Source organism: Bufo bufo, chromosome 6 (genome assembly GCF_905171765.1).
Source record: "Bufo bufo chromosome 6, aBufBuf1.1, whole genome shotgun sequence".
NCBI lineage: Eukaryota > Metazoa > Chordata > Amphibia > Anura > Bufonidae > Bufo > Bufo bufo.
Window position 1 is genome coordinate 353,124,755 of NC_053394.1, and position 13,492 is coordinate 353,138,246.

The following is a 13,492-nucleotide window of genomic DNA, read 5'->3' on the forward strand; positions in this document are numbered from 1 at the left end:
TATATAATTAGGCTTGAGCGAATCGAGCTTCGAATCTTAGGTCCGAAGTCGATTCGTTCAAACACTTCAGTTTTAATGCTGTCCGGAGACCTTTCTCTGTATAGCATTAAAATATATGGTGTCTGTGGAGGCAAAATTTGTTTCACGTTTCTTTGGTGAATGAAGTCTGTATTCATTTCTGCATCTTTAAAAACATTTAAAGTTATGACTCCGAAGTCTGGTTTGGTACCTCGGTACCAGCCAGTACCCAACCCGACTTTGGATTCATAAATTTTAAATGTTTATATTTTTATTTATTTTTTTACTTTTATTGTAGTTTTCAATTATAATCAGATCATTAGATTATTTTTTATTTTCTTTTTACAAACTTTTTTAGAATTGTATAGTCCCTTGTGTTTTTTTTTTTTAATGTTTTTAAAGATGCAGAAATGAATACTGAATTCATTCACCAAAGTCTCATATGACTTCGTGTGAAACAAAGTTGGACTCCATGTAGACAGTATTAAAATTGTGTTTGACCTAATCAACTTCGGATCTATGAGCTAAACTCGATTTGCTCAACACTATATATAATATCACATATAGTTTATTATTAATAATAATATTATTAATAATATATATATATATATATATATATATATATATATATATATATATATATATATAATTTTTTTTTTTTTTTTTTTTTTTTTTTTTTTTTTCTTGTGTTATATAATTAGAGATTAGTCGTATCCATCTCCTTGCAAGAAAGTGTTTAATTCCTTGGAATAGCCAGACCTCATTTACAGTATGTGTATCTTGTCAGTGCTCTTAAAGGGGTTCTGCCGTTATTTTAAATGGCCTGGGCGGGGCTAAGCTCCATTCAAGTGAACAGAGCTTAGCCGCTCCCAGGCCAGTTGATACTAGTCGTGACCTCCACTGGGCCTGCGGTAAACAGTGAGAAGGCCACAGCGCTCCTGGAGCGCCGCTGCCTTCTCAAACAACGGATCGGCGGGGGTCCCGGGTGTCGGACCCCCGCCGATCAGATGTTGATTATCTATCCAGAGGATAGATCATCAGTTTAAAATAACTGTAGAACCCCTTTAAGCCAAGTAGTTAAAGGGGTTTTCTAGTACTTGGATATTGATGACCTGTCCACCGGATAGATTATTAAAATCGGATTGTAGGGGCCGACAGGTGGCACCCCCACGGATCAGCTTTTTCAGACAGCCTTCATCACTAGAAACTATACAGTGGATGCATCTGGAAGCACAAGGCTTCACTGTGTTGTTTTGAGAGTCACATATTGCATCTAAGCCCCCATTAATTTGAATTGAAGCTGAGCTGCAGTACCCCAGCACGGCCACAGCAGTGGGGTGGAGCCTTCTGCTTCTGGCCCTGTCTATTTTATATTGTCCAGCACTGGTAGCTGCCCGAAACATCTGATCGGTGGGGGTGCCTGGTGTCAGACCGCTACCGATCTAATAATGATTACCTATCCTGAGGATTGGCCAGTCCCGGAAAACCCATTTTAGGTCATTTATCTTACCAAGACAACCCCTTTGCAGGTTAAGTATAATATATTTGTATATATGTAGGTAAATCTGGTTTTTCTATTGTAATCTCAGGTAACCTGCCTGGGAACCTAACCATTGGCCCTCCTGTAAAGCCATCTATAGAGGACTCCTATAGCCGGTACGATCTTCTCCCAAGCAATGAATCCCCAACAAGTCCCCCTGTTGCTGTTCCTGATAGCTGGCCACGTGCCAAATCTGAAAATGAGAAAATCTCCAATGGATCCAGTATTAACTGGCCTCCTGGTAGGTGTCCAATGCCAGAATACCAGTATAGACATTTGCCTTACATTGAAATATTGTGTCAAAGAAACCTCGGTGTGTTACAGAATTCCATCCAGGAGTGCCTTGGAAAGGATTGCAAAGTATCGACCCCGAGAATGATCCTGATGTGACCCCTGGAAGTGTCCCTACTGGACCCACCATTAACACCACCATCCAGGATGTAAACCGCTATCTGCTGAAGAGTGGAGGTATCACACTTTATGTGATCAAGCCTTTACATGTGTGTCACATTGCGCTGGGTTTAAGGTTTAAAGTGAAAGCCTTTTCTTCTTCGATAGCAAAACTGTCTGATATAAAGTCCACCTGGTCGTCAAGCCCCATCTCTCACACTCAAGCGTCCTTGTCTCATGAGCTGTGGAAAGTACCTAGAAACACTACAGCCCCAACTCGACCTCCACCTGGGCTGACCAATGCCAAGCCTTCCTCTGCCTGGGGTTCAAACCAACTGGGCTGGACCAGCTCGTACTCAACAGGTCTTATGCTTATGTTATGTGTTAAAGGGAACGTGTAATCAGAAAATGGGGTGTTGTTTAAATCGTGGGGTGTTTTTTGTTAAACATATTTGTTTTACATTTTCCATGTCATAATCTAGATTTTAAAAATTTATATAATCCTGCAATTTTCATACTGGTCACGAAGTCTAATTGGTCATGATTTCCTGTTCTGTACAAGTTAGGCTCACACTTCAGTTGTTTCCATCAGTTATTGTGATCCAAAAGTAGGTGAATATCTTTCCATTATACCTGATCTCGGAGTAGGCTTCACTACTGGTTTTGGATCACAATAACTGGAAATAACTGAAGTGTGAACTCGGCCTCACTTTTCAGTAGCTATTATCACCACAGGCAGGATTACAATGACAAGTAATACCTCTATATAGATAAGTAAGATACACCATTGAACATAAGTAATATTATCACAGCTTATCTGTTCCCTCTTGACCTCTTAAAAGGTCACACAGTTTGCCTAGAAAACTCTCCCATAGAAGTCATTGAGGTCCCCTCCTTAAAAAAAGGGGGGGGGGGAGCATGTAACATAAAAACGTGATTTAAAGAATAGGTCATTTTCTGCTGACATTCCCTTTAAATGGAATGTCCCTTACCTAATACTTCAGCTTTACACTGGTAAAATACATATGCTTAAGGCTCCATTCACACGTCCGCAACACACTGACAGCGGCAATGTGCGTTCCGCATTTTGCGGACCACACATCGCCGGCACTAATAGAATATGCCTGTTCTTGTCCGCAATTGCGGAGAAATATAGGGCATGTTCTATTTTTTTTCGGGAACGGAATTACGGACCCGGAAGTGCGAGACGTGTGAATGGAGCCTAACTGGATCCGAACCAGACACATTTTAGCTGTTTTTGTATGCATTCATTTACAGACTAACTTTTTTTATTTTTTGTGCTAGTGATGTTTTGTTTTTTAGTGTTTTTTTTTTTGCCTTTTTAAGGAATAATTTAATTTTCCTTTCATATTTTTTAATATCATTATTATTTTTTCTTTTACACTATACTTTTCCACTGTAACTGGGGCTGCACTGCATACAGTTTTACTGCCAGGGCTGTGCTAGGTCTTGTTGGACCCAGAAGCAGCCTCTAAGAACCAGAATACCAGCGATCACATAACCAGTCAAATCGCCAAGATAAATTGAGGCATCGGCAGCACTGCCTCCTCTGTTCCATGCACAGTGCTCAATGTGAGAACAGAGAAGGCAGAAGTAGTAAAAACCACTCTCTAGTGTACCCACGTGTCTCTCACAGTGGGGTACCTGGCATTCAGCCGCCCAATCACCCAGGCAGCAGCCTTAAACCCATGTAGTATATAGGTCATGCGCAGGTTTTAAAGACATGGTCCAGTAAAGTGGTCTTTCAGGATGGCGACTACACAAAGGAGACTCCATTAAATCTGCTGTATCAGGCAGGCATTTGAAGCCATACAATTGTGCCCCTACTACTGATCATAAAGATTTCTCAATAGCTTTAATATGTTGTAGTACTGCTGATCGTAGTTGGAAAATTAGGGAAATAAGATTGCTCAAACCTATATCAAAGACTTGTCCACTGTTTCAGGTTCTACTTGGAGCACAGACAGTTCAGGAAGATCTAGTAGCTGGCTGGTTCTACGCAATCTTACACCCCAGGTACTGAGATGCTACAGAATAAAGTGTGTTATGCTGAGTACATACATGGTTTGCTGTAAGTATGTAGATATATAGCGGGTCTGTATGCGTATGTGCATAAAAGGGAAGAGAATTAGAAGTGCTTAAAGGGGTATTCCCATCACAGACAATTGGGGCATATTGCTAGGACGAGGCAGGGAAGGTGGCAGAGGGCGCACTGTGCATGCGCAGCCGCCCTGCTTTCATTTCTATGGGGCCACCGAAAATAGCTGAGCACTGGCTCAGCTGTTTCCGTCTGCCCCATAGAAATGAATGGGAGCGGTGGCCGCACAAGCGCGGTGCGCTCCCATTCACTTGTATGGAGAGAGCGCTTGGGGTCCTCCAGCCACCACTCTCCCCGCTCCGTTCTCGGCCGCCTCTGGGACCCGTACCGATCAGATAATGGGGGCATATCCTAGCGAAATGCCCCCATTGTCTGTAATAGGAATACCCCTTTAAATATCACACTAGCATTGGAGCTATGGTTTACTGTCAGACAGGTGATGAGAGCGTGATTGTGTCACCATATGGTGGCCCTATGTACTCACTAGATGCAATGTGATACGGCATGCCACAGTTTTTACTTTTCTCCTCATGGATATACGGTATATGTAATCAGTGAGGAAAAAACCTCTACCGATACAGTTTGGGCCCATACCAGGCTACAGTTGCTGTATTATGGATCTGTACTACATAGATCAGTCTTGGACTAGAGTACCAGAGTATCCTCCAATGGGCCCAAGCTCTGACACAGTAATAGGTCCTTTATAAAAGAAGGCTCATTATAAATCAGAGCTGCTAAGGTCTAGCAGAGGGTGGGCATCCAGAATAATTTCCTCTGGTGGGGCCCAAGAGAATTTTAGTCTGACGCTGACACAGATCCTTCATGGAGGCACTTAGACCATATCGTCATGTATGGATCATGTCGAAGAACCAAAAGAGTCCTGATGGAATAAAATCTGAGCTACGGCGTGCACACAGAGCTATAATATGGGTTAAACCTGCAACCACATGGGTATTGGTTCTTAGGCTTTGGGTTTAGAATTCCTAAGGATTTAATTGTACTTGTGGTGTGGAAAGTTGCAGTAGTTCTCTCTCTGTGTAGTATGCGAGGGCTGTTAGGGTTAGTTATTTAAACCAAAAGCTGACATCACTCTTATTAAACAGATTGATGGTTCTACACTGAGGACGCTGTGTCTGCAGCATGGCCCTCTGATTACATTCCATCTGAACCTTACTCAAGGCAACGCCGTGGTCAGGTACAGCTCAAAGGAGGAAGCCGCAAAAGCCCAGAAGTCCCTACATATGTAAGTGTGCATTGGTATACTTCTGAGTTTACTTGCTTATTTCTTCTTTTTAGGTATCATCTTTTTCTCAGCTTTTATATTAAAGAGGACCCATCCCCTCTCCTGACATGTCTGTTTTGGTAACTACATGCATTCCCCAAGTAATAAAAATTCTGGAGCATCTATACTTATGACTTGTGCCATTCTTTTATTATTCTTGCTTGAAGTTATGAATGAATTGCTAGCAGTTTGCAATGGTCCAGATGAATGTTACCAGTTGAAGGTGTGTCCCTGCAAAGTCTGACACTATCCAATCAGTGCTGTTAGTTGCAGATTGTGCAGGAACACACCCTATCTGGCCACTCCCATCTGGACCTTCATTGCGTACAGCTTGCAGTTCATTCGTGACTTCTAGAAGGAGTCCTTCTCTCTCCTCCCATAAATTGTGCATATAAGCTTAAAGGGAACCTGTCACCTCCAAAATCCATCCCAAGCCGCCAGCAGTACCTGACAGTAGCCAGCAGCGTGTTTCTGACTATAATTTTCTTCCTGAAGGCCGATGCGGCTAAAGCTCAGAAAACGTTCTTTTATCCCCTGCCCGCTTCTCTAGTCATGCTTGAAGTCATGAGGGCAGCGACCTCCTTGCTTCAAGTCACGGTAACCATGCCCCCTTCGCTGTGACTGACAGACGATAGTTCGGCTGGCTTTGCTGAACTCTCTGCATAAGCGCATGTTAGTCACAGGGAAGGGGTCGTGGTTACCGTGACTTGAAGCAAGAAGGCCGCTGCCCCCATGACTTCAAGCATGACTAGAGAAGCCCGCCGGCAGGGGATAAAAGAATGTTTTCTGAGCTTTAGCCGCATCGGCCTTCAGGAAGGAAATTATCGTCAGAAACACGCTGCTGGCTACTGTCAGGGACTGCTGGCAGCTTGGGATGGTTTTTGGAGGTGACAGGTTCCCTTTAAAGCTTATCACCTGTCAGCACAAAATGCAGTGCAATCTGCAAAGCAGCCCCACATTACAGAGCAGGAGAAGCTGAGCAGATTGGTATATATTTTTGTTTGAAAAAATTCAGTAAAGCTTGTAAATTATACATTTTATATCTCTGAGATTACAATATTAATCCTGGCACTGTAGGGCATGTTTAAGAGATGTCATATTGCTATTTTTTATTTCTTTTTTCAGATCTGCTCCTCCATTGCGGCCCTGTGCCCCCTGTCTCTTTTGGTGCACTGTATGCTACTCAATAGCATGGGTAAAGGGAGGATGAGACTGCTACGTTTCCTCCTCCTTGGCTGCGAGCTGTCCAATGACAGTGGACCATATCACAGCCAGGGAGAAGGGGAGCATTTTTTCCCCTCAATGTGGTCCACTGTGATTGGACCGTTCACAGCCAGGGAGAAGGAGACGCCCACTTAAAAACGCGGCAGTCTCCTCCTCCCTGTACTGATGCTATTGGTTAGCATACAGGACGCCAAAACAGAACAGGGGGCGCAATGGAGCAGCGGATCTAAAAAAAAAAAAAGGGTTGTAACATCTAGACATGCCCTACATTGGCAGGTATTAATATTGTAATCTCAGAACCGGTGAAAGGTTCTTTAAGACCACCCTCATGAAGAGCTCTCTGTGCACAGGGGAGGTGTTATCATTGACTGACAACTATGTATGTATACACACTTATTCAGACAATGTTATCAAATTGAATCCCTTATAACACCTTCCCGTGTATTGAGGGCTGATAAGGGGGGTGGTCTTAAAGGGTTTGTGCCCTAAACTACTTTTTGCTCTAAAGTGTATTCTCATCAGTAATTACTTTAGCTCTCGATCCTCCTTGGATTTTTTTTATTTTTTATTTACCTCATTTTCAGTTTTCTCTTAGCCCCCATGCTTCAGTCCTACTTCCTGGTTTGTCAGGTGTCTGCTGTCCAATCATGCTTTAGAGCAGTGAGATGTGTTCTGACATCAGGAGATCATGTGACTAACCACACCCCTTGTTCTTACCACTGAGACTACTTACGTCCTACATTGTAAGGCTCCAATGCAGGACGTAACCAACAGCAACTGAAGATCAAAACTGATCTGCCACAGGGAGCAATGGTAGGCTAATAACTGGAATAAGGCATTTGGGGAAAGTGATTGTAGCAGCGATTATCTGTTGGGTGGGATACATTTATATTAGTGGTACAACCCCTTTAAGTTGAAAATAGCGTACATTATATACAGTAGTATTAATAGTAGTATCAAGTTTAACTGAATCTTTTCCTACAAAAATACAGTATATATAAATCTGCTCAGCTCCTCCTGCTTTATAACATGGTGCCTGTGGTGACAGGTTCTCTTTAAATCTGATGTGATTTGAGCCGGGTCTCCAACCCCTCTTCTCTTCTAATAAATGTCGAGGTTTAGACTGAATAGAGTATTGCAGCTTGCAATAAATTATCATACATGCAAGTTGCAGAATAAAAATGCCAAATAATTCAATTCTTACCTGTTTCATACAGTACATACAGACAGTAAAAAAAAAACATCCCAGTGCTGGCGATCTGTGTTGTACTACATGTATCCTGGCGATCTGTGTTGTACTACATGTATCCTGGCTGCCTCGAGCTGCTAAGCACCCATTATAAAATCTGCACACTTGGTGGGCTGACTATGCTTAACATGCATAATACATAGCATCCACTAAAAAATATGCAAAAAAGGGGTTGGCAACTTTTATATAATTTTCCTTCCTTTGTTATTTAATGTTTTCATTGCAGAAATTACCTTTCTTCCCAATTCCTATTTTGCTGCTTGTTTTTCTTTTTTTCTTGTTTTGTCACGTAAACAGTGAAGGCGCTGTTCGCGGTGGATGGCTACCTTAAAGAGGTTTTCCCATCATAATGATCACTGTTAAATCTGTTAATCATTTGACAGTGATCATTTTTGTAAATATATTTGATTAACCAATTCCCACCCTTTAGGAAAAAATTCATCCCCACTTACCTTATTGTTGTCATTCGGTCTCCCCTGGTTACGGCCACCGCTCTTCTCCAGAATCCTGTGGCCGCACTTGCGCAGAAGACTCCTTTTCTCACGGTCGAGCCGCTCGCTGTCCTGAACGCGCATGTGACTTCTTCCTGGCCAGAATAGTACAGAGCCGCGAACGTGCACGCCAGCTCTGTACTATACTGGCCAGAGATAAGTCACCATGGCGCATGCGCAGCGGCGTGCGCATTCAGTCCAGCGCCCGGCCGGGAGAAGACGTCAATCAAGATGAAGCCCGCCCCCAGCCAGAATCCAGGAAGTGAACGGCGCGCTGGCAGCAGGTAAGTATGAAAAGGCGCCATGGGAATACCCCTTTAACCCCCTTCCATTCAGCATTGCACGCTCCGGCCCTTCATTTTACTGCGCAGACTCTCTGGAAGAGTCCAGGTCCGCTGTCTACTGTCCCATCTTGCATCATCACTTGGACTGTGCAGGCGCCGAATGCTTCATAGGGAGTCTGCGCAGTCAAATATATGACTGAAGACTGCAAATAAACAAACGGAGCAGTAGTAGATTGGGCATGTGCAGGACACTTCCTCCAGCGCCTGCGCAGTACGAGTGATGATGCAATATGGGGAGGAGAAAGAAGAGCTGGATTACACCTAGTCTGCGCAGGACTATTCCAGAGAACCTGGAAGGACTGGAGTGTGCAATGCTGAATGGACGGGTGGGTGAAGATAGCCATTCACTGTATGACATCATGAACGCGCTGCAAACAGCACAACCACTGGTTACAGCTGGGGATGCAGTAATAAAACAAACAGGAATTGTGAAGAAAGGTAATTTATGCTTGTTTTTAATGCCAGACAATGCCTTTAAAGACCACTATGTGAACATATGTATCATTGAACTGCAGGGTTAATGAATATTTTGATCTAGTGAGAATTTACCATTGTTGATCATTTTCAGTAGAGCAAACCTTATGAAATCAACAGACATGACTGAACCTGATTTTCTTCTGTGCAGGTGCGTCTTGAGTAACACTACTATTCTGGCAGAGTTTGCTGGTGAAGAAGAGGTGAATCGTTTCTTGGCACAAGGGCAGTGTTTGCCCCCCACTTCCAGCTGGCAATCTAACACTGGGAATAGTCAGCCTCGACTAGGCGGAGGCGGGGGCTCTCACAACATGGTGCGCAATGACACCGCCCACTGGAACCCTCCTTGTTTAAGCAGCAAGGGAAACAATGATCTTCTTTGGGGCAGTGTCCCCCAGTACTCCAGCAGTTTGTGGGGCCCTCCAGGTTCAGACGACGCAAGGATCATTCGCAGCCCGACACCTCTCAACACTCTGCTCCCAGGAGACTTGCTGAGCGGGGAATCCATGTGAAGAAACGTTGCACTTAGATGCTATGAATTTCTAAATCATCAGCACGAACTGAAAACTTCAAAACCAATAATATCCAGTCCTTTCCAGTCCAGGCTTTGTGAAGACTTCATCTTCTTCAGACCCACGTCTTCTCTCCATGCAGTATCTTCTCATCCTCCCCACCGCACCCTTGTGAACTGTTCAGAGAAACAGTATGGGGGCATAGGAGGGGAAGGGGAGGGTTCAGGAGGAAGGGGAAGGGTCTGTCTCTTAGTACAAGTGGTCAAGCAATTTTCTTAAGTTTTTAAAGTGTTCAAAGAAGATTAAAAAAAAGAAAATGATCAACGCTGCTTTTGCTGGGACTCAAAAGTAAGGGCACTTTTCATATGACAGGGCTGGAGAGGGTTGTTTTTAGGGCAGGGGCTGAGTAGTAGGGTGGGATCATAAAAGCCTATTTTGAAACAAGCCTTGGTCCTTTTTATGCACATCAGATGGGGCCCGTCAGTCAGAGGGGCAGAAGCAAGATCTGCATATTCTTGTCATTCTGTATGAAGTCAATATTGGTACGGAAACAAAGGAATGAAGGCTCTAGTTTGACACCCCCCCCCCCCCCTTTTTGGATCTGCCTATGCACATACCCCTTGTCCAGAGCCTTTGCTCCTGTTTTATTTTTCGTTCAGCCCCCTCAAAAACTTCTTCTAAAGCTTCATATCAGTCATTAGATATACTTGAATTTAGCAGATCTTCTCCATGTTTGCTTCTGTCAGGGTTTTGGGCCTCAGCGATAGTTTGTGTAAGTGTCTATGCACTTTCAAAGGGGCACGTCGCATGATTTCCAAAAAGTGACATACAGTATAAATGTGTGGACAGGTTCCTTTCGGAAATCCATCCCTTTTATTTTATTTTTTCTCCCCCTATATAACTGTTTGCTATTACCACCCACAGTTCTGTGCACAACAAATCTATAAGCAGTTCAGGGGGGAATTTTTTTTTAATTTTTTTTTAATTTTATTTGTGTGTTATATTGAGTTTATTATTGCTTTATGCTTTAGGTCAGTTTTGAAATAGATTTATCTTGTACTTATATACTTTTATCTTCACCTTTGCACTGAAATTTTCAAGGCCGCATCCAGACCTTTGCGGAAAACATATATGTATAATGATATATCTGTTTGTGCATACATATACACATATAGATATATTCGAAGAGCGTGGAAAGAGGGACAGAGTTAACACGTATCTATGTTTACTCAAGGACTTATTTTTCGAAGAAGAAAAAAAAATTGCAGCGTGCTTATCTCTGAAGAAAAACTCACAAACAGTTGTCTACCTTTCCAATGATTCTTCTTTGAGGGGGGTAATGCATATTTATGGACACTTGTATCTACTTGGGGGAGGGGGACATTTGCTTTGGCTCTTGGACTTGTAAACTGGAGCAGCCGCCACGAGCAGATCCCCAAAAGGAACACTGCAGAATGCAGGTTTTGAACTGCGTCTAAATGCAGAAGCCTCTCCTGGCTCTAACCTGTTTACAAAACTCTTTTTGTTTTATGTTACTGTGTTTCCTGTTTTTTTTTTTTTTTTTTTTCTCTCTCTCAAAAAAAAAAAAGTAAGACTTAAAAAAAAAAAAGCAAAAAAAAAAAAAAGTAAAATAAAAAAACAGGAAAAAAAATTACTTCCATTGAATTTAAAAACTCTATTTTCAAATAGCTATTCCTTTACATCTCGGGGAAAGTACCAGTGTTTTATTAAAGAAAAACAAAATAACTTTAGCCATCGCTGTGCAGCATTTTATTTTTCCCCCCTTTTTTTATATTTTAAATTTTTTGTCAATTTTGTTTTCCTGACGTGAACAAAAGTCAAAAAACAAAACAAAAACTTCTTTTTTTTTTTTAAATCACTATCTTGCACATCGTGGATATCTTTCTCAGGAAAATGTGACATTTCCAGAGGAGTAGAACACCACAAAAAAAAGACAAAAAAAAAAAAAAACATTTCATTGTATTTTTAAGAAAAAGGAGAAAAAAAGGTATTAAAAAAACAAACAAATAAATGAAAAGAAAATGTAAAAAAAGATGAAATGAAAACTAGATTACCCGGCTTCAAGCACTGAAAATGGAAGGGGGAAAGAACGGAACACGTACAAGAGGAAGGCAAACAATCCCTGTTTGTAGCAGTTACCTAATTACCAAATAATGGACTCGAAATGTTTCAAGAGTGCTTTATATGTTTGAAAAAAAATATATTGCTTTATGTTGAATCAAAAACTGATTTTCTTGTCTCTAAGTTAGAAGAAACACAAAAAAATAAAAATAAGAATAAGATACTTTTCCGAGGAGCTGATGAAAATACCTTTTATTACAAACACAGCCTGTAACATAAAGGAGGCCAAACCTTTCCCGTTTCAATTTTTCTCGGGGATGGTCCATTTTGGTGTCACTAAATGGGCAAGATGGACTTTGAGCGATTGGCTTTAAGTGGAATTGTATGGTTTGGATCTCTGCCATGGCTGGTGCCATCTCTAACGGCCCATGAATTGTTTCCTTGCGGTACTGGAGCAGTTTATAGGATCCTGATATATGCACAAGCCAAGTTTGAGACAGAACTACCATTTTGTTTTGTTTTTTTGTTTTCTTTAGCTTACTAGATTTTTAATCTAAAACTAATTTGTCCTGTGCAAATATTGAACGTCCCTTTCTCCCCCTTCTGGCAAAGCAGATGGGGGACAATGACTTCAGACAGTACAACCTGTGTATTGTAGCCCCGTTTTATGTGTGAGGGTTTCTTCATCAGTTAATATTGTATGTGTTACTTCATAATGCTACCTCTGTCTGCCATACACTGCCCCTAGACGGGCGGAGGAACAGACTGTGACACGGGAGGGGGGGGGTCTCTTCTCCTCTCTCATCTTCTTACACAATTAGAATTTGTCTGTTACAGGCACTGGGACAATCCTTAAAATTGTGGCACTCCATTGGTTTTTCGAGCTTAGTTGTTTTTTTTTTTTTTTGTTTTTTTTTATACTCTATGTGCATTACGTTGCTGATCTCTCCAGCGCTTACTTGTGCTTTTTATGATATATTGTTTTAACGTATAAGGCGAGAAGGTTAAAGGTTTACAAAGTGAGCGGAGTGTCTGACACGACTTCTTTCTGTAAAGAAGATTTGTTTCACTAATTTCTGTTGGATGCAATATTGTCCCAAAGATTTTAAGTAAAAAAAAAAAAACAAAAAAAAAAAAGTTTTACTGCCCTTTATCTCTCTAGCTGCATAAGGGTTATTTGGTAATACACAAGTTCTACTGTACTAGCAAGGCAGGTTGTCTGATGTGGGCACACAGCGGGAAAGTGCATGACGCTATTGATTGTGTACAAGAAAATGTTAACTGTTCCTACGTGTGACGCATCCATCTGCCGTTCCTCTTTCCTCTGTATTTGTCTGCAGGAATTCTGTACAAAAAATAAAAAAAAAATTTTTTTTTGGGGGGGGGGGGGGGGGGGGTAAACTGCTAACCACTTTTCTGCCAGTTCAACCAACAACGCAGTGCACTAGTAATGTATTGTAATGTGCCCCTTGCTGACAGAAAAGAGGTTCAAGAGCACTTTTTGTCATCTGTTGTGAGGAGCGATTTAAAAAATAAATAAAATTGAAAGCAAAAATGCCACTACACAGCGGTTCTCTCGCCAGAAGAGCACCACCGACACGCTCCACATCAGACGCCCCCTGCGCGTCCGTTAACACCCAGCTTACTGACCAGGGGACAGTTCTGTGTACCAGAAACACAAGGCATTTGAACATTTTCTTCCATGTGAAAAAAAAATAAATCTATAAATATATATAAAGGAATATATAGTATTGAAGGACACACAAG

The 13,492-nt window shown here is 41.9% G+C and overlaps 1 protein-coding gene across 7 annotated transcripts in view; it reads left to right on the forward strand.

Moving 5' to 3' along the window:
- TNRC6C (trinucleotide repeat containing adaptor 6C) overlaps nt 1-13,251 on the forward strand; it is a 128,602-nt gene extending 115,351 nt beyond the window's left edge. For 3 of the 7 annotated variants that reach the window (XM_040437876.1, XM_040437881.1, XM_040437883.1), the window contains 5 exons: nt 1,608-1,799; nt 1,883-2,311; nt 3,915-3,985; nt 5,171-5,310; nt 9,283-13,251. In XM_040437876.1, the coding sequence (XP_040293810.1) occupies nt 1,608-1,799; nt 1,883-2,311; nt 3,915-3,985; nt 5,171-5,310; nt 9,283-9,643 (1,193 nt within the window). In that variant the 3' untranslated portion in view covers nt 9,644-13,251. The remainder of the gene's footprint in view (nt 1-1,607; nt 1,800-1,882; nt 2,312-3,914; nt 3,986-5,170; nt 5,311-9,282) is intronic. The other 4 variants (XM_040437880.1, XM_040437882.1, XM_040437879.1 and 1 more) reach the window with 3 other exon arrangements.
- The last annotated feature ends 241 nt before the right edge of the window (nt 13,252-13,492 follow it).